We start from the raw sequence: 19399 nt of genomic DNA on the forward strand, positions 1-19399 counted from the left end.
GATTATTGCCCCCTTGTCCCTATGGGGCCTTTCTGAAGAAATTTACTCAACCAATTTGGAGGTAGTAGAATTGGATTTATCTGGACTATGGGTCTGAAAGAACTGATCTTTGATTGCCCATGACATTTAAGTATGACTATTCCTTTCCCTGCCCCAATTTAGAGGCAGTCTGTCTTAGGATCTTTCTTGATTGTTGAATTGAAGTGCCCTCTCCTGGTTTGTTTCAAGTTGGACTTGAATGAGTGGCAAAATCTAAAGGACTAAGTTTCATCAAGGCTCCTTGAACTCTATAGAAGTAACAGAGAAAAAGCCAGCTGAATACTGGTTCAGCTAAGGATTACTTGAGGCGTTCTCAATTATGGGCTGGAGATGAGATGAATCTCCTCCACCCAAAGATGTCAACACAGCGTGTGTGTGTGTGTGTGTGTGTGTGTGTGTGTGTGCTATGGTTAAGTAACAAGGGAAAGGGCCTTTAGAATACCAGTGTCATGGTTCCGACAGATGGAACTCTTCAAAAAAACTTTGAGGCATTGTTTACCTTAAAGCAGTAGTTCTCAACCTGTGGGTCGTGAGCCCATTTGGGGTCGATCGACCATTTCACAGGGGTCGCCAAACAATGCAGTCCGCCATTTTTTCCCCTTTTCCTTAGCTGTGCTACTCCCTTTTATTCTATTGGCTTTTGAAAGCCAATAGAATAGACTCTCTTGAATAGAGTCTAATTCTATTGGCTTTCAAAAGCCAATAGGAATTGTCCAGGCTGTCTCTGCCCTGCTGAGCCCGCCAAAAGTCCCATTCTGCAAACGGTGCTGCACCAGTTGAGTAGTCCTCGACTTACGACCAGTTGAGTTGTCCTCGACTTACGACCGGTCGGGGGTCGCGACATTAAAAAGGTTGAGAACCACTGTCCTACATAGATACTTTTGACTTTCTCCCTTTCAGTGGAAAGGCAGAAACAGCTCATATCTTGGATAGAATAGAGACTCGTGAGAATGGAGCATTTTTAAATCTGATCTATTTAACCGTTGCATATTGAAAGGGTTCTGGGTTTTATTTCAGACTGTTTTTGTTAGATTACTCCACTGAATGACTGACTGACTGACTGAATGAATTTCTCTTTTCAACCCCAGGTCCCGGATCTTTACCTTGCAATTAGATTGTTTTGTAAAGTTTTTCTTCTCTTCCTGAGAACTCATGGTATTTATACCAGCTCTTTTTACTACCCCAACCACCTTCTCCATTCCTCCCGGTCATTTTAGATGCTTTATTTTGTCCAGGCATTCATAGAAATTCGTTCTCTGTTCAGCACTTTATCTGTTCAGGAATTACTGAGTGATGCCATTGTGTTACTCTGCTGCGGGGAGAAAAGGGGTTGTTTCTCTGTGACAATGGGTGCCCTGCAAAAGTGGGTTGGGTTGGAGCAAACTGAAAAGGCAAAGATAAAATGTTTTGACCTTAAGAAACAAACAAAAGTTTGGTGGAGAGGGAAGATAGAGAGAACCAATTTGATATGGCCAGAAGAGCATCCTGGCTTTAAAGCCTGAAGGGATATCCACTACCTGTGGCGTCCACACAAAAAGCAGTACACTCCTCTCACAACTCTAGTTATGCAAGCTTTTTCAATCTTACAGGACTTTAGCTTTGCCTGCCAGTCTCAGTATGAATTTGTGTCGGGCTTCCGCTGTCTTTTCTTTTACAAGCTGTTTCTGAACCAAAATTCAGAGGTGCATTGATTTGAAAAGAAGATGATCTCCACCAGAAAAGAAAGATTACTCCAGAGGGAGCAGAAGGAATAAAAACAGTCTTGCTTTACTGTGTTCTTAGAAAATGAGATTATCCTCCTGTTTTGAAAAATCAATTATTATTTTTTTTGAGGTAATTTCTAGTTTATTGGAAGGCTACATTAACAGATTCTTGCAAATCTGAAAGTATTGCAATTTCCTTTATAGATTTAGCCACTAGGGCAGGGGTAGGCAACCTTGGCTCTTTTTTTTTCATTTAAACTTTTTTTTATTTTTTTCCCAACTCTCCCGCATACATATGCCGCAATATTTATCACGTGTTAACATACATTCTTTTTACATTCTTATCTATCAGATACTTTTAATAAGATAAAATAAATACATACACATACATTTATTCTGAGGAAAACATTCTTTTTTTAAAAAAAAATGAATGAATGAATGAATGAATGAATGCAGAGCTCCATCATGTTAATCTGAGGTTTGTCCATCTTGGGTGTATTATTTGTGCAGGGTGGGCCAAAGATCCAATCGGACTTTGAAAAATAAAAAAGAGAACAGTGAAAGGAAGGAACCCCAAAACTCATCCAATTCTGTGTTTAACAATCAAACCTCTCAATCATTGTCATTTCTTAAAAGTGACCAAGGGTCATAATTAATGAGTAGCTATTAAACAGAATATCACTATGCTGATTGATTACAATGTGTGCTATCAACTGTTAGCCGCGCAGATTTTCTCCAGAAGGACCTGTCCCCAGCTTGGTCCTTCAAGTTTTCAGAGATGCACCCATCACCACCATTACCTCCCTCCACCTTGCTGCTAGTCAAGTTCTCTTCTTCCTCTTTCTTTCCACCTTTCCCAGCATTAGAGCTTTCTCCAAAGAGCTGGGTCTTCGTATCGTGTGTCCAAAGGAGGGTTTGTTTTATTTCGTTCTTTCTTGATGAAACTTTTATGCCATCCATCTCACCAAAGGCAACTGTAGGCAGCTTACAGACATTGAATAAAATGCCGCATAAAACAATTAAAACAATAAAGATCTTCAGTTTAAAAATTCAATTGAAGTTTTTTTAAAAAATCAATTAAAATTTGAGCGAGGTCGTTCGTGCTTTGAGTGAGAGCTCAGGGTGATTTGATTATGCGCTTCTCAGCTGTTTGTGGTATTTGCATGAGTTTTCTCAAGCCTCAACGTTTGATGCTGGAGCAAGGACCAAGAAAATTATTTATCAAGGTCAGCAGCATCTGCAGCAAATACAAAGATGCCAAAATGACAACACACAAACACACCATGCTATTCTGCACAAATTCCACTAGTTACCTTTTTCTGTCCCATCTTTGATAGAATTACGTAGGTTAATGGCGTTTGCATGATCTCATCATATACATCTTCTCATTTACACTCTTGATCCCAATGGCTCGTGCAACTTGCAGCTGATTAATCCTGGAAATAGTTTGTGCTTATTTTAAATAGTGTCAAGACCCTGAAGAATAGCTGGATACCACCTCTCTCTTTATCCTAGTGCAATGACAGACATGGTGATTTAATTGAAATACTGGTTGGACGGTGTAACTATATACTTGTCCCATTGTGTGTACATAGAGTGTGGATTTGCGCAACTGTTAACTCAGAGAGATTGCCTAAAAGAAGTGTTGGGCAAGAGGAATCCAGTTCTATTTCTTATGATCTAGACCAGTGTTTCTCAACCTTGACAATTTTAAGGCATGTGGACTTCAACTCCCAGAATTCCACAGCCAGCAATGACGGTCGCAGTGTCCCGGGGTCATGTGATCCCCTTTTGCAACCTTCTGACAAGCAAAGTCCAGGGAGGAAGCTGGATTCACTCAACAATTGTGTTACTAACTTAACAACTGCAGTGATTCACTTAACAACTGTGGCAAGAAAGGTCGTAAAAAGAGGCAAAACACACTTAACAATTTTCTCACTTAACAACAGAATTTTGGGGCTCAATAGAGGTCATAAGTTGAGGACTACCTGTATTTCAGCAGTCTGAAAGGTGGCTCAGGACAGAGCTCAAACTTCCAGCATAGCAGAAACAGCACTCATGTACCACAACCCAGTGTCACAAAAATAGGACATTCTAGATCAGTGTTTTTCAACTTGACAATTTTAAGGCATGTGGACTTCAACTCCCAGAATTCCACAGCCAGCATTACTGGCTGTGGAATTCTGGGAGTTGAAGTCCACATGCCTTAAAATTGTCAAGGTTGAGAAACACTGTAATCTAGCCAATTGCCCCCTTCCTTTCTCAAGTCACATTGTTTTCCTTTAAAAAATATAACTCAAATGCCCCAAATTAGGCACTCTACATGGCTAATTTAGAGGGTATTCCAGTGTTCATCAGAGAATTTTTTTTTTCAGAAAAAAAGTGGGGGGAAAACCCTGTTATCCCAAGGATTTAGTTGTGTCCATATTCCATTAATCTGAGGACCACATCACGCATCAGAACAGTGAACTAAGCTTCTTCCACTTACATGTAGTCCTCGATTTATGACTGTAATTGAGCCCACAATTAGGATTGTAAGTTATGAGAGTTGTTGTGGGGGTCATCATGTGACTAGGCCAATTTTACAACGTTTTTGCGGTGGTCATTAAGCAAACACCATAGTCGTTAAGTGACCACGGTAGTTAAATGAACCCATTGTTTGCTGTGGGTATTTTTTTGTTTTTTTGGGGGGGGTTGCTGGAAACTGGAAGTAAACCCTGGTTTCAATCAAAAATGCAAATCCTGGTCACACGAGTGCAGGACACTGCAAATCAAAATGCGGTCACGTGACCTAGAGAGGGGGGACATCCGTTGAAAGTGTGGATCCAGGTGGCAAGTACCTTTTCAGGGCCCGTCCTAACTTTGAATTCACCATTCACCAAGTGAATAGTCACAAGTTGAGGACTCCCTGTACTATGCTCTTGGAAATATGCGAAAAATGTAGGGATCAACTTGCTAGTCCAACTTTGGAAACCTGAAATTTAAGAGGCCAGGAGGAGATGGGCATGCCAGCGGGATGTCAGCATTGTCACCTAGGTTACAGCTAACAGGGAGAAAGGCTTTGTGTCACATAGTGTGTTCCCCTTAGACAAGGAACGGGCTTGGCTGACTTGTCCATTTGTTGCCTTAGCTCCAGCCGTATCTTAAAGAACCCGAACAAAGAAAGTTCAGAGCCGATCTCCCCCGAGAGGCCTGGAGCTTGCTGAAATTTTGTCATGACAAGACGCCTCCAGCTCAAGTGCACTGGTCAGTGTTAGCCAGACTGCTGACCCTCCTGAAGCTGTCAATTCTTTGGGGAAGGAAGCTATTAAAATTCAGCGGACTCTCTCTCTCTCCAAAGCACACACACCGCTATTGTAATCTCTGCCTAGATTGTGTAAATAATATCATGACACATGGATGAAAAAGCACACGGGAACAAGAGACTTCAAACTCGGTCTGTTTTTGCAAGCTGATCGGTTTTCTGTGTCTTAGGTGGGAAGGGTTTTGTTTTGCGTGTTTGTTTTGCCAGGCTGTGGAGCAGCACCCATCTCTTACGGATTTGCTTTCCCCATCTCGGGATCAGCCGTTTTGTTTTGCTGCAGACACATAAACACGCTTTGGGGTTTATATGTTGTACTTTTTTTTTTCCCTCTTCACTTTTTGAGATGCCTTCGATGCTGTGCGTAATGAAGGAAGTTAAAATAAAGAGCGATGGAGCCAACAAAACAAGCTAAAACTAAGCAGGGCAGCATCCTTAGGGCTCATCCTACACCTGAATTGCAGTGAGACCATGTGGTTAGTGGTGGGATTCAAATATGTGAACAACCAGTTCTCTGTGTGGATGCCGCTTAATAATAATAATAAAGTTGGAAGGGACCTTGGAGGTCATCTAGTCCAACCCTCTGCTCAGGCAGGAAACCCTATACCATTTCGGACAAATGGCTGTCCAATCTCTTCTTAAAAACTTCCAGTGTTGGAGCATTCACTACTTCTGGAGGCAGGTTGTTCCACTGGTTAATTGTTCTAACTGTCAAGAAGTTTCTCCTTAATTCTAGGTTGTTTCTCTCTTTGGTTAGTTTCCATCCAAGAAGCTCTTTCAGTTCTGACTGAATGGTGGAGGATGAAAGGATTTATATTCCTTGCAGTCATCTGGTCGTTAGCACTCTTTCTGAGAGTCATTGAGGCTACTTGGAGGTTAATAATAATAGAAATAAAGTTGGAAGGGACCTTGGTGGTCTTCTAGTCCAACCCCGTGCTCAGGCAGGAAACACTATACCATTTCAGACAAATAGCTGTCCAGTCTCTTCTTAAAAACTTCGAGTGTTGGAGCATTCACAGCTTCTGGAGGCAGGTTGTTCCACTGATTAATTGTTCTAACTGTCAGGAAGTTTCTCCTTAGTTCTAGGTTGCTTCTGTCCTTGATTAGTTTCCATCCGTTGCTTCTTGTCCTGCCTTCAGGCGCTTTGGAGAATAGCTTGACTCCCTCTTCTTTGTGGCAGCCCCTGAGATATTGGAAGACTGCTATCATGTCCCCCCTCATCCTTCTCTTCATTAAACTAGACATACCCAATTCCTGCAACCGTTCCTCATATGTTTTAGCCTCCAGTCCCCTAATCATCTTTGTTGCTCTTCTCTGTACTCTTTCTAGAGTCTCAGCATCTTGTTTACATCGTGGTGACCAGAACTGGATTCAGAATTCCAAGTGTGGCCTTACCAAGTTGAATCCCACCACTGCATGTGATCCAATAGAAGGGTGATAATAAAGTTCTGTTATAGATAATCCTCGACTTACAACCATTCATTTAGTGACCATTCAAAGTTACAACAGCACTGAAAAAAGTGACTTATGAGCAGTTTTCACACTTAACAACCATTGTAGCATTCCCCAGGATCACATGATCAAAATTTGGGCTCTTGGCAACTGGCATGGATTTATGACAGTTTCACTTTGAGTCTTGAGATCCCCAGTTCTAACCTTCCAAGCTGACTTTCAATAAAGTCAAGGGGAGGGGGAGCCAGATTCATTTAACAACCTCATGATTTCACTGAACAACTGCAGTGATTCGCTTAACAATTGTGGCCAAACATATTGCATCGTGGGGTAAAAACGACTGTCTTGCTTAGCAACTGAAATTATGGGCTCTGTTGCAGTTGTAAAATCAAGGTCTACTCACTTTTATACAGAATTAGTTGGCAACCGCAGTGCTGTACTACTATATATATATATTTTTACAAATGCCAGTTGTTTTCTCTAAAGGGACAAAGGACAAGGAAAGAACCATGTTTTTCCCTCCCAGAAAAAAGTTGAGGCTGTACCTTCCTATTTTTATTTCAGTGCACTGAAAAAAGTTGGAGGTTAACACTTTTTTCTTCTTTTCTCCCCTACCTCATACTTTTCAATTTCACCTTTTTTCCTCTTCTCTACTTCCCTACTATCTTTATTCTCATTGTATTTTATATTAAGAAATTTAATAAAAAGTGTGTACACACGCACACACACACACATATATGTTTTCGGGGTTATATATATAATATACATTTTTTATTAAATTTCTTAATATAAAATACAATGAGAATAAAGATAGTAGGGAAGTAGAGAATTGTGTTTTTACTGACATGGAATATATAAATATATAAAACCCCGTGTTTTCCCTGCCATCACAGAGTCTCCCCCCCAAAAAAAGTCTTAAATTAAGAGGATAAAATGTTTTGTGGAGTTACAATTCATTATTTATCAATATTTGCTGCCTGTCTCTCAGTTCGAAGAGACTCTGATCAACTTCATTCATCGCTTTTGGAATCTTTCAAGTATTCTTGAAGGTCAAGCATTGTTCCTACAAATCTACCGAGCCTTGTATGTCATCTGCTCTTTCGTCTCACACGCACACACCCCCCTCTATCCGTAGCTAGATGCCCTGCCCCATTTGAAAACAACGCCTGATGTATCTGGGGTCTGGCAGCATCTGTAGTGCCCTGCTCCTCTTCTCTTAAAGGGCAACACTGAGGTGTGGCCTTGCGCATGAAACGCAGGTGGACCAAGTCATGCAAATAACAGGATCTTGAAAGCTTTCCTTTCCTTTGGTCACACTTGAGTGCCTCGGGATCCTTCTGTTCTCTGAAATGGAGTGACTGAGAGTGAACCCCCCCACACACACACACATACCCTTCTCCCTGGAAACACCTGTGGCTTTTGAAAGGTCTGCTTTGAGGCTAAGCAGAATCTTGCCTTGGCATCCTCTTGGACCTTCTGTGGGTGAAGCACCTGTTCTGCTCCCTCAGTAAATTGAAGTGGGATGGGGGAAAGATCGTTCAATTTCAGAAGAGACATTGTGGACAAAGGCGCTTTTGATTAAGACAGTACTGTACACACTGTCTAGTCTGGTTGTTCGCTTTTTTCTTTCTTTTTTTTGGAACCAGTTCTTCCAAGTAGGTTGACCACACCTGGGCTGCAGAAATTTAGATGAAGGTGGGAGTCCATTGAGTCAAAGAAATGCAAGCATTTCTCCTTCTTTGCTGCCGTCTAGTGGTTTTTGTGGAGTTTTGCAGCCCAGGTCTGGTTGCCCTGCTACTGAGGTAAATCATAACTGGTGGGATCGTTGTTCTTCCACTCACCGTTCTTCAGGAATCTCACTGGCAGATCTTGATTCTGGTTCTCCGACCATTTTCTTGATACTGGACCTTAAGAAGGAAACATCCACACCTGCGTCTTGTAGAACTGAAGGGGGACAAGAGGATCTTTGTATCTCCCAAACCAGCATCAGCTTAGGAGGCATGAGGGTCCCCAACAGGGTGAACAACGTCAGGATGGCAGCTACAACCACACCCTCAAAATGTATACAACAGAGAAAAGGCTTTACCATATATGCTGGCGTATAAGACGACTTCTGAAAGTGCTAAACTCAGCGCCAAAGACGGGGGTTGTCTTATACGCCGGAAATACTGGTAGTTTCCAGTGTATAAGACGACGTTCTAGGAAGGCGACTCGGCGATAAAGATGGGGGTCGTCTTATACGCCGGGTCGCCTAATACGCTGGCATATACGGTACTTGCCTTTCTCTATGAACATACTTGTTTCTTCTCCCTCTGTGTCTAGAAGTTCACGCTTTAAACCGCCAGAATGAAGCCACCTTCCTGGCTTTGTCGTTGGCCAAAAATAAGTCATAATCAGTACATGTTTCTGGCAGTAGCTGACTTACCAGCAGAGCAGCCGGGCTCTGCATCTCTCCTCATTCACACACCCTGCTGCTATCTGCTAAGAGCTTCCACTTTGAGCATATTGGTTTTACACTTAGGAACATACCTGCTGGGAGGATGGAATACCAACCTAATAGGTCAGCCCATGGCCGAGCGCATGAACTGTGCAACTTCTTTTAGATAAAGGTGGTACAGTTTTTGGCTCTGTATCTACCGTGGGGAAATCCCTTAACAGCTCTTAACCCATACCTATTGGAAAATCAGATCTTGTTCTTGCTACTTGCAGGTTTCCATTCCTTGTGTGAGTCTCTGGCAGGTCTAGTGTGTTTTAATGGGCAAGACTTGTGTTTCATCTTCCCTGTTTGTGTTTTGTGCATAAGAACATGTTGTTCTGCTGTAATGGCTAGGACAGTGATGGCGAACCTTTTAGAGACTGAGTGCCCAAATTGCAACCCCAAACCCACTTAATGCATCGTCGAGTGCCGGGTGGGTGTGGCCCATTGGCTGGGTGTGGCCCATTGGCTGGGCGTGGCCCATTGGCTGGGCGTGGCCCATTGGCTGGGCATGGCCAATTGGGTGGGCGTGGCTGCAGTGGTAACGGCAGACTGGGTGGGACTAAAAAGTTCAATCAATCGATTCCAACTTTGCAAGATCTTTTTTTTCCCTCGCAAGAAGTTGAAATTGACTGATTGAACGTTTTTGGGGGGGTTTTTTGCACATGGCGGCAGAGGCCTAAAGCGAAAAGATTTTATAAAACCCAGCTAAAGGCCTAGGACTGAGGTGACAGCGCACGTGCCCACAGAGAGGGCTCTGAGTGCCGCCTCTGGCACCCGTGCCATAGGTTCATCACCACTGGTCTAGGAGAACCTTCAGTTAAAAATGTTCCTGGAAATATATACACTTTGAATCTGGCTTCCTTACATTGTCTCTTACCCCACCCAAGAATAACAATACAAGTGAGGAAGAACGAGGATTTAGTTGCAAAGGGGTCAAAGGGCAAAAAGACGATCCAACACAAGTAGTCCTCAATTTACAACCGTTCGTTTAGTAACCATTCAAAGTTAGGTCCTTTGACTTATGACCCTTTTTTCACACCTGTGACCATTGCAGCATCCCCGTGGTCACGTGATCAAAATTTGGATGGCTGGCAACTGGCTCATATTTATGACAGTTGCAGTATCCCAGGGTCATGTGATCACTCGTCACGACCTTGTGACAAGCAAAGTCCATAGGGAAGCCAGATTCACTTAAGAACCACATTACTAACTTAACAATTGCAGTGATTCGCTTAACAACTGCAACAAGAAAGATCATAAAATGGGGGAAAACTCACCTAATAACCATCTTACTTAGCAGCAGAAATTTGTTCTCAGCTGCAGTCATAAGTCGAAGACTACCTGTATTTTAAATTTTTCCCTAAAGAAAGATAATTGACTGCTGCATAAATGGACTCCAGGGGTGGTTTAGAAATAGTGATGGAATGAAGTGGCATTTTCTCCGGAAAGGAGGAAGCGTATTCCAAGAAGGGGAGCAAGATAAGAGGCAACACAGCCCAGAGCTGGAAAAGAGAGAGTTAGGATAGTTACTTCCTAGAATCTCTCAAGGTATTTCCATTAGGGTGAGAGTAGTAAAAGTTTAGTCTGGCAAGATTCTGTCTTTTGGATATAAGCAAATAAAGAACTGAGCTTTGGCTGGATTGTTCTAAGTCAGGGGTAGGCAACCTTGGCTCTTTTATGACTCGTGGACTTCAACTCCCAGAATTCCTGAGCCAGCATAGCTCAGCATGGAAATCTCTCCCTTTCTCCTCAGCATGACTGGCTCAGGAATTCTGGGAGTTGAAGTCCACGAGTCATAAAAGAGCCAAGGTTGCCTACCCCTGTGCTAAGTCATTCTTGGGCTGGGCTTGATAGAAATTTTTTTTTAATGATTTTTCATAGATGTGGCAGATGTTGAACAAGCTAAGGCATTTAGGCAAAGTGCAAGTGGTTTTATGATTTTGGTGGCACCGTCTCAGAGAAATGTTTGTGTGTCAATGCAAGTATAAGATTGTAAGACTTCTTTCCCCATGAAATGCATTAAAACTATCATACAGGGAATGGAAAACTGTAAAAGGAAGATACGACATTCTGTTTCTATTTAGCCTTGAAGTCCCAAGGTGGGAGAGCATAACCTTAGTGAAATTTAGGAGTGTCAAAAAGGTGGAAACAAGGAGCATGACTGCTAGGCACATGTTATTTTGAATTCTCTCCAAACTGGACAGAACTGCTACATATACTGCGATGGAAAATAAAATTGGAAATGAACAAAGATAACATTCACACAATTGTTGCTGAGAATACAAAATCAGGTATCCAAGGTCAGGGAATATAGGGAAACACAACAGGCAGAGCCCCTTTTAATTAAGAAGATAAACTAGCCAGAATTTCAACACTCTTGTAATAACAGTGAATTACTTACTGATGCCATCGATCTCTGGGTGCGGTGAAGATTGTTTTGTCTTTGGAAGGCAACCTTTGAAGATTCCTAATGATGCAGAAAAAGGAGATTTGAGGTCCAGGTCAGATTGCTCACAATGCCCCTCAATTGTTTCATAATTTGTGAGATTGTATTTCACAGTCTCTAAACCACGAATGTCCTTGTGTCTTGCAGGTAGAAGATGCCATGCTTATGTTTGACAAGACTACCAACAGACACAGAGGTAAGGAGGGGAACGAACCCCAACCTTTTTTAACATTGTATGGATTTTCTTTGGCTCACTGAAAAAAACAAGTTTGTTTATTGTGGACAATGGATGGATTTGTTTTGTGTCAAACAATGAAGCAACTACCTTTATCTGCAACCTTCTTTAGTGGTACTTTGTGAATTGTGAATGTTTCTTTCTCACTGGCTAATATTATTTGGTGTCTTATCATTTCACAAGTCTTTTGCAATCATCCATTTTAGCCATAGATACTTTATTCCTATTTCAGATCTTGAGTCTTTACTTTTGTGTAACCAGAAAGGATCCTTCATGTGAGTTTCATGAATGTCTTCTGCAAAATGACCTGCTCTGGGAAAACATGTTGCCCTATTCACACATAAAGTTGAATTTCTTTTTAGTTTCTTACATATTTGATCATTTGGAAGGAGGAGACAATGATGTAAACTAGACCTTCCTCCTGTTTGTGAAAAGGATGTTTCCATGTTTATAGACATTCTACTATTATGTTTTAATTCTGGAATCCTACGCAAAGCCTGGATTTGATCACTTAAATTGACTTTTCCAACTCAGTGAGCCTTTGTTTTCATTTTTTTAAAAAAAATGCAGCTGTATTGTTTAGAATAAATTTTTAACTGCTGTGACTTTAAAACATAAGCAGAAATAATAATTCCATCAGTAGTTGAAGGCAAAGCCAAGAAGAGAACCTGATAAAGAGCTGACTAAGTATAAAAGGGCTTGGTGTTTTGGGATGGATGGATGGATGGATGTACAGATAGATATTGGAGAGAGAGAAAAAAGATGATAAATATCACCCAGTTGTGCTCCATGTGGTGCCTCTGCTATACATGATGGGCTTAACCCCTGCACTTGAGCCCATGCAGAAGGATACAGTCTTCTGACTAGAGCAAGGGTGTCAAACTTGCCACGTCACGTGTCGTGACATATCGCAATTTTTTTCCCATTGCCGGAGCTGGGTGCGGTTTCGGCATGATGCATCCCACCTGCGGGCCGGCAGTTTGACACCCCTGGACTAGAGTGACCAAATCTGTTCTTTCTGACCTATGTGGTGGATCTGAAATAATGGGAAATAATTGGAATGAGAGTGATTTAGAGAAGGACTATCATTCAGTGGGGGCAAGATGAAGAAGGCCAGGTTTTCCCTGAACTCTTCTTGTTGGGAATAACGACAGAAAAATATGACAAGGGAACAATCTACCTGACTGCAGCTAGGCTTGCTTTTGCACAAAAATGGAAGAGCAAGGAAATTCCCACAGAGGAAGAGTTAATACATAAAATATTAGCATGTGCGGAAATGGACAGGCTCACAGTGATATTAAAAGACAAATGTGGGTCAGTTTATTATGAAACCTGGGATAAATTTTACCGCTGGAGGAATTCGAAGAGGACGGTTGGGATTAAAGATGAATGTTAAGATAGAAATATATGTTATTTTAGAATAAGTATTGTATATAAAACTTAGTTGTATATGTAGAGATGAAGAATTGATTGTAAAAAGTGGAATAATCTGATAAGAATGTATATACTGGAATGTCACGTTAAACCCAATGTTTGTTTCTTTTTAACTGTATTATAAATAAAATTTGAAAAAAAAAAAGGCCAGATTTTCTGGTGGGAAGAAGGTTCAAGTAGCTGGATTCCTTGTTGTTTTCTGAGCTTGGTTGCCTGCTTGCAGATGATGTTATCCAACTAGGTACTAGCAAGAAACAGCTGCAAGAAAACAACCAAGCTCAGAGAACATCAAGGACCACAGGGTTGAACCCTGAGGTCCATATAATTCCCTTCCAGCTGGGGTATTGTCTGATCCTGGAGCATGTTGCTATTAGACCATTATTTTTCAAAGGATAACTCAGGCAACTTCGAGTGTTTTTGTGTTTCATTCTGAGAATTGAACCGGGACAGACCCTTGGGAGGCTAACAGAGTATGAAGCACATTGGTTCTAGAATGGAAATCACTGTATTTTTATTTCAGAAACTCTTTGGTTTAGTACCATATCCTTTCAAAACTTTTGCCCTTGGTTCACTTCTGCTATTCCTTTGCTTTCTCGGTTTTCTCTTCCGGAATCTTTCTAATGAAAGCTGTTGGAAAAGGTGGTGGACACGTTCTGTCTATGATTATAACTGGCTCCATTTGTCAGTTGACTGTCTTGGAAATAAGTGTGTGCTTTCCAGGAGGATAAGAGAGATCTTTGGGGGGGGGGCTTACGGGTGACCCTGGTGTAGCCGTATCTACCAGTGCGATTTTACGCAATCAGCTTTGAACAGTGAGAGTGTTGGGCCTTCCTGCTCTCACCTAGAGATGTGTGTGCAAAATTCCTTAAGTTTCAGGTCTGGCACTTCTTTTCCTCTTCCCTCCTCTCCCCCCCCCCTTTTTTTTTTTTTTTTTTTTGTTTGAATCTGGAAGTCTGACAGCTTGCAAGGACCTAATGAGGAGCTGTTCAACAGGGAAGCCTGGAACGGCTCTTGTGTGGTCTGTGTGTCATTCCCTGCAGGCAGTGCAAAGGTGACAAATTTTAGAATGGAAATAACGGAAGGCCCTTTGGTGTTGAATTCTAGGGCTTGATTTTTCTTGTTAAGGGAATAAGGTTTTTTTCCCCTCCCTCCAAAAGGTTTAATTAATGCCCCTGAGGCATACTACAGTAACTTCTCCTTTCTCACCTGTAGTGTGGCTGGGGTGTGAGCAGAGCCACTTTCCACCTCTTCTCTCTCCCCCCACCCTCCCCACCTTCCATTCACGGTCGAGCTTCAGATTTTACCCCGTGGTGAAGATACCGAAGGAGGATCTCTATGAAACAAAGCTGGATCCCGCAGGCAGCAGCTGCGTGGTTGAGCATCCCTGCCTTTGTAAAAGGGAAGCGCAGGGGAAGGCTTGGTCCACGTGAGATCCTCCCCATTGCTTTAATCTGAGTCATTTGGGTGAAAAACAGGGTGGGGGGAGAGTTTTGACACTATATGTCAGTATACTTCCCCAAAGTATATTGTAGATAGTCCTTGACTTTCATTTAGTGACCATTCAAAATTACAAGGACACTGAGAACTTATGACTGTTTTTCACACTTACAACCATTGCGTCATCTCCCTGGTCACAAATTCGGACGCTCGGCAACTGGCTCATATTTACGGCGGTCGCAGTGTCTTGGAGTCACACGATCCCCTTTTGCAACCTTCTGACAAGCAAAATCAATGGGGAAGCCAGATTCACTTAACAGCCGGGTTGCTAACTTAACAGCTGCAGTGATTCACTTAACAACTGTGTCAAGAAAGGTCGTAAAATGGGGCCATACTCACTTAACAAATGTCTCGCTTAGCAACATCAATTCTGAGCTCAGTTCTGGTTGTAAGTCGAGGACAACCTGCAAAACTCCATACTTCTGGTCATAAGTCACTTTTTTCAGTGTCATCGTAACTTTGAATGGTCACTAAATGAATGGTTGTAAATTTGCAGCTGCCAGTGTTAAGACATAGCTCAGCAATTTAATGACTGCTTATATCTCTTCTTCTTTTCTCTAGTATTGATATCCTTGGATTTAATTCTGACATTTCCTGTCCTCCCAGTGTGTATTTTATATTGATACAGCCTATCTTGAGCAATTAAGCCCAAGATCTAAAATTCTTTGCCAAGAATTATTCATTAAAAACAGCGTTTGGCCCATAAGCTGATTTATTTCTGATTTATTTGCAGTTAATCTACTGATTATATTACTGAATACAAGAAAGGGCTTTTGCAGGTTTTCACATCCATTCATGCCAAAAGTTACTAATTTACCAAATAAAATATTCACTGACAGCATATATTAAAACTTGTCTGTAAGTCAAGTGTGTGTAAATACTTTGAAATTATGAGCTATTTTTACCTACTTTCTCTCTGCCTTAGTTTTTCTTTTTTTCAAAGCTGCACCATATGGTTTGTCGTACTTTTATTGTAATTTCTATTTGTTTTGATTGCCCTTGTTTGTTTTTAAACAGTGCATATTTTACAAATAAAATTAATTACATTTTTTTCCTGGATTGCACAGCATCATCATTCTGGGCCAATATAACTTGGAGAACTGGAACAATGTTGGGACACTCATCCATGTTGGCTTTTTATACAGTTCCCATTTGTTCAGCTACACTTCGATTGATGGTTTATGTTTGGTGGTGACCTGCCACATCAATGTTTCTCAGACTTGGCAACTTTTAGATGGGAGGACTTCAACTCCCAGGATTCCCCAGCTAGCCTTGCTGGCTGGGGAATCCTGGGAGTTGAAGTCCACCCATCTTAAAGTTGCCAAGGTTGAAAAACACTGCATATCAGATGGTGCCGATACTGCTGTTCTGCACTATGGCTCAACCTGTCTTAAATGCACCTGCTCAGAGTTGTGATGGATAAAGACAAAGCTTTCTTTGGAATGAGAATGTTCTTTGGACTTACAAAACGTCCAGTCTCTGAGTTGTCATTGACCTCATGCTGAATATAATAACCTAGATAGAAGCAGGATATAGCTGCTATTAAGGCAAATGCAGTTTCCAGGCTGCATCAGCAAAAGTTTAATGGCCAAACCATGGCCAAAAAAATAGTTTCACCTTATTCTTCCTTAGTCAACCCCATCACAAATTTTGTATCCAGTTCAGGGATTCTCTGTTTAGGAGAAGAAAGTGGAACTGATTCAGAAAAGGATAACAAGGATGATTGAGAGATTAGATGTTTAAGCTCTGTGAAATACAAGTAGTCCTTCACTTACAACTTATCACCAGTCCTCATATTTACAACGTTTGCAGCATCCCTATGGTTATACGATCAAAATTTATTTATTTATTATTTATTTATTTAATTTTATTTATATGCCGCCCAATCCCAAAGGACTCAGGGCGGCGTACAAAATTAAAACAATCATCCAACAATAAAACAATAAAATAATACAGTCATACAGCATGTCCGATCATATCCCACCCCACCCCCCCCCCCAGGGACATCAGCCCCAGGCCTGCCGGAACAGGAGAGTTTTAGCGGCTTTCTTAAAGGCCGGCAGGGTGGGAGTAGTTCGAACCTCGGGGGGAAGTTGATTCCACGAGGTCGGAGCCACCACAGAAAAGGCCCTTCCCCGAGGGCCCGCCAGCCGACATTGTCTGGCCGACGGGACCTGAAGGAGGCCCAATCTGTGGGACCTCACCGGTCTCTGGGAACTGTGCGGCAGAATGCGGTCCTGTAAGTAACCTGGCCCTATGCCATGAAGGGCTTTAAAGGTGATAACCAACACCTTGAATTGCATCCGGAGACCCACAGGAAGCCAGTGCAGCTCGGGAGGATAGGTGACACGTGGGCGTACCTTGGCGCGCCCACAATCGCTCTCGCGGCTGCATTCTGAACCAACTGCAGCCTCTGAACGCTCTTCAAGGGTAACCCCATGTAGAGCGCGTTACAGTAATCCAGTCTTGAGGTGACAAGGGCATGAGTGACCGTGAGTCCAAATAAGGCCGCAACTGGTGCACCAGGCGAACCTGGGCAAAGGTCCCCCTGGCCACAGCCGATAGATGTTGTTCCAAATTTAGCTGTGAGTCCAGGAGGACACCCAAGTTGCGTGCCTGCACTGAGGGAGGTAAATTTGCCCCCCCCCAGGACTAATGATGGACCATCCAAAATGCTTGGTAACTATCATTTATCTATGACAGTTGCTGTGTCCCGGAGTCACATGATCTCCATCTGTGACCTTTCCAACTGGCTTTCAATAATGGTTCGGAAGCTGGATCTGCTTAATGACCGTGTGATTCACTTAACCATTGGGATGATTCACTCAACAACCATGGCAAAAAAGGTAATAAAAGTGGATGCACTTAACAACTACTTCACTTAGCAACAGAACTTCCAGTCCCCACTGTGGTTGTAAATCAAAGATTACCTGTATGATATCTATGGAGATTCTCAATCATCCAGGTCACGGTTGTCTGAAAGGTGTTTTTTTCCAAAAGTCAAGTGAATTGGTTCTTGGGTTTTTTTTCCTCTGAAAATGTTTCACTTCTCACCCAAGAAGTTAGAATTGAAGATGCTTCTTGGATGAGAAGTGAAACACTTTTTTTAAAAAAAAGAAAAGTCCAGTTTCCTTTTGGAAAAAGCACCTTTGGGACTACCGGTATGATAGGAATCTTCAAGTACCTGAGAGAGTGCCCCACACAAGTACTCCAGATCTACTATGTGCAAACTCCGAGTCCTAATTGGAAGAGCAGCTCAAGGGCTAGAACAATTATTCTTAAGCGCAGCACGATCCATTTCACTGAATGCCTTCAAGTAGAGGCTGGATTGCCATTGGACTGGAATGCTTTGAATTTGGAGTCCAGCATTGAGCAGGAAGTTGGACCCAGTGTTTTTGATGTAACACTAATTATTCCCTCCATTTTAAATAATTGAATGATGTGGTATTGGCTGACCAACACTATACATCACGATCATTTTGGATTTGTATAGACCCCAGGTCAGCCACAACATAAGACAGTCAATTATGCAGGCAGGAGGACATCCGTTGACATGCTCCCAGCTCTGCTCTGTTTCTTAAAAAAAAAAAGTAGTTATTTTTGTTATGGTGAACACTGGGGAGAATTAAGGGATTTTCCTATTTTGGATCCAGTTTCCTGGGTAGACATCTGGCTTAAGGATGTGGCTTGTGCCCCATTCTTCATAGGCCCTGCTGGTCAAGCCAGCTTTTCAGTGAGATTGGCATAGCATAACCTAATACAAACAAGTGAGGTACAGACTTCAACGGATAGTTAGGACTGCAGAAGAAACAATCCACAACCAGTCTGCCTTCCATTGAGGACTTGTATACAGTGTGAGCCAGAAAGAGGGCTGAGAAAATATCTTCAGACCCCTCACATCCTGGACATAAACGGTTTGGTACGCTGCTATAGGGTATTGCATGCCAAAACAATTCGACATATTCCCCTTGTGCCCTCACTCGGCTGAACACCTAATTCCCATCTTTTCTCATCTTCTCATCTTTCCTACTATCTTCTCTTATTGGTTTCTTATGATTTCTCGATTGTTGTTTGTAACTTAATGATTAATGATTGTAACTATGATTTATGACCTAATACTTGCTGTTTATATGCACACTGTGAGCTTATGCATCGGAGAAAAATTCCTTGTGCATCCAGTCACATTTGACCAATAAAGAATTGTATTCTAAAATACAAGGCTAATTTTCTCAGTTAGCATATACGCACCCACATAGAAATGTAGCATATCAGCCCAGCTTGGTGGGCTAGACTTCTGGGTACAGGGATTTCTTTTTAATTAATGGGGAGGAAGATTCCATCATGCCGTCTGTAGTAGCAGAATACAGAGGGCACCGAGGTTCTCAGCTTACAGCAAATGAGCTGAAAATATCCATAATTTCAGTCATTATTTTCTTTTAGTTCAACATAGGCATGTCAAGTATGTCAACACACACACACACACACACACACACACACACACACACACACGCTATAAACCTAAATGTATTAAACTGAAATGGGAGGGCCCAGCTGAGTTTGTGGTTTCTTCCCCAAATTGAAAGCAGAGCTCTAGAGAGTTGCATAATTTATTTATCATGGTTGAAACTCTTAAACCCACATGTGTTTTTACACTTTGCAAAGGGAGTGGGCACCTTGCCAGCCCCTGCATGAATTGTCTTGCAAGCCACAAATGTGTCAGCTTCTTGGAGTAATGTGTGTAGTGAATTAGTTTAGGGAATTTGCCAAAGAAAAGTTTAAAGCTTCAGAACGAAATCAAAGTCTCTAACAAGCC

At 42.0% G+C, this 19399-nt stretch overlaps 1 protein-coding gene across 21 annotated transcripts in view; it reads left to right on the forward strand.

The window, feature by feature from the left end:
• The window catches only part of MSI2 (musashi RNA binding protein 2), a 453994-nt gene that overhangs the window by 206410 nt on the left and 228185 nt on the right, over positions 1–19399 (forward strand). For all 21 annotated transcript variants that reach the window (XM_039328150.1, XM_039328151.1, XM_039328157.1 and 18 more), the window contains exon 3: positions 11568–11616. In XM_039328150.1, the coding sequence (XP_039184084.1) occupies positions 11568–11616 (49 nt within the window). The remainder of the gene's footprint in view (positions 1–11567; positions 11617–19399) is intronic.

The sequence above is a fragment of the Crotalus tigris genome, unplaced genomic scaffold (genome assembly GCF_016545835.1).
Source record: "Crotalus tigris isolate CLP2741 ecotype Arizona unplaced genomic scaffold, ASM1654583v1 scf7180000024371.1489680, whole genome shotgun sequence".
In the NCBI taxonomy this organism is placed as follows: domain Eukaryota; kingdom Metazoa; phylum Chordata; class Lepidosauria; order Squamata; family Viperidae; genus Crotalus; species Crotalus tigris.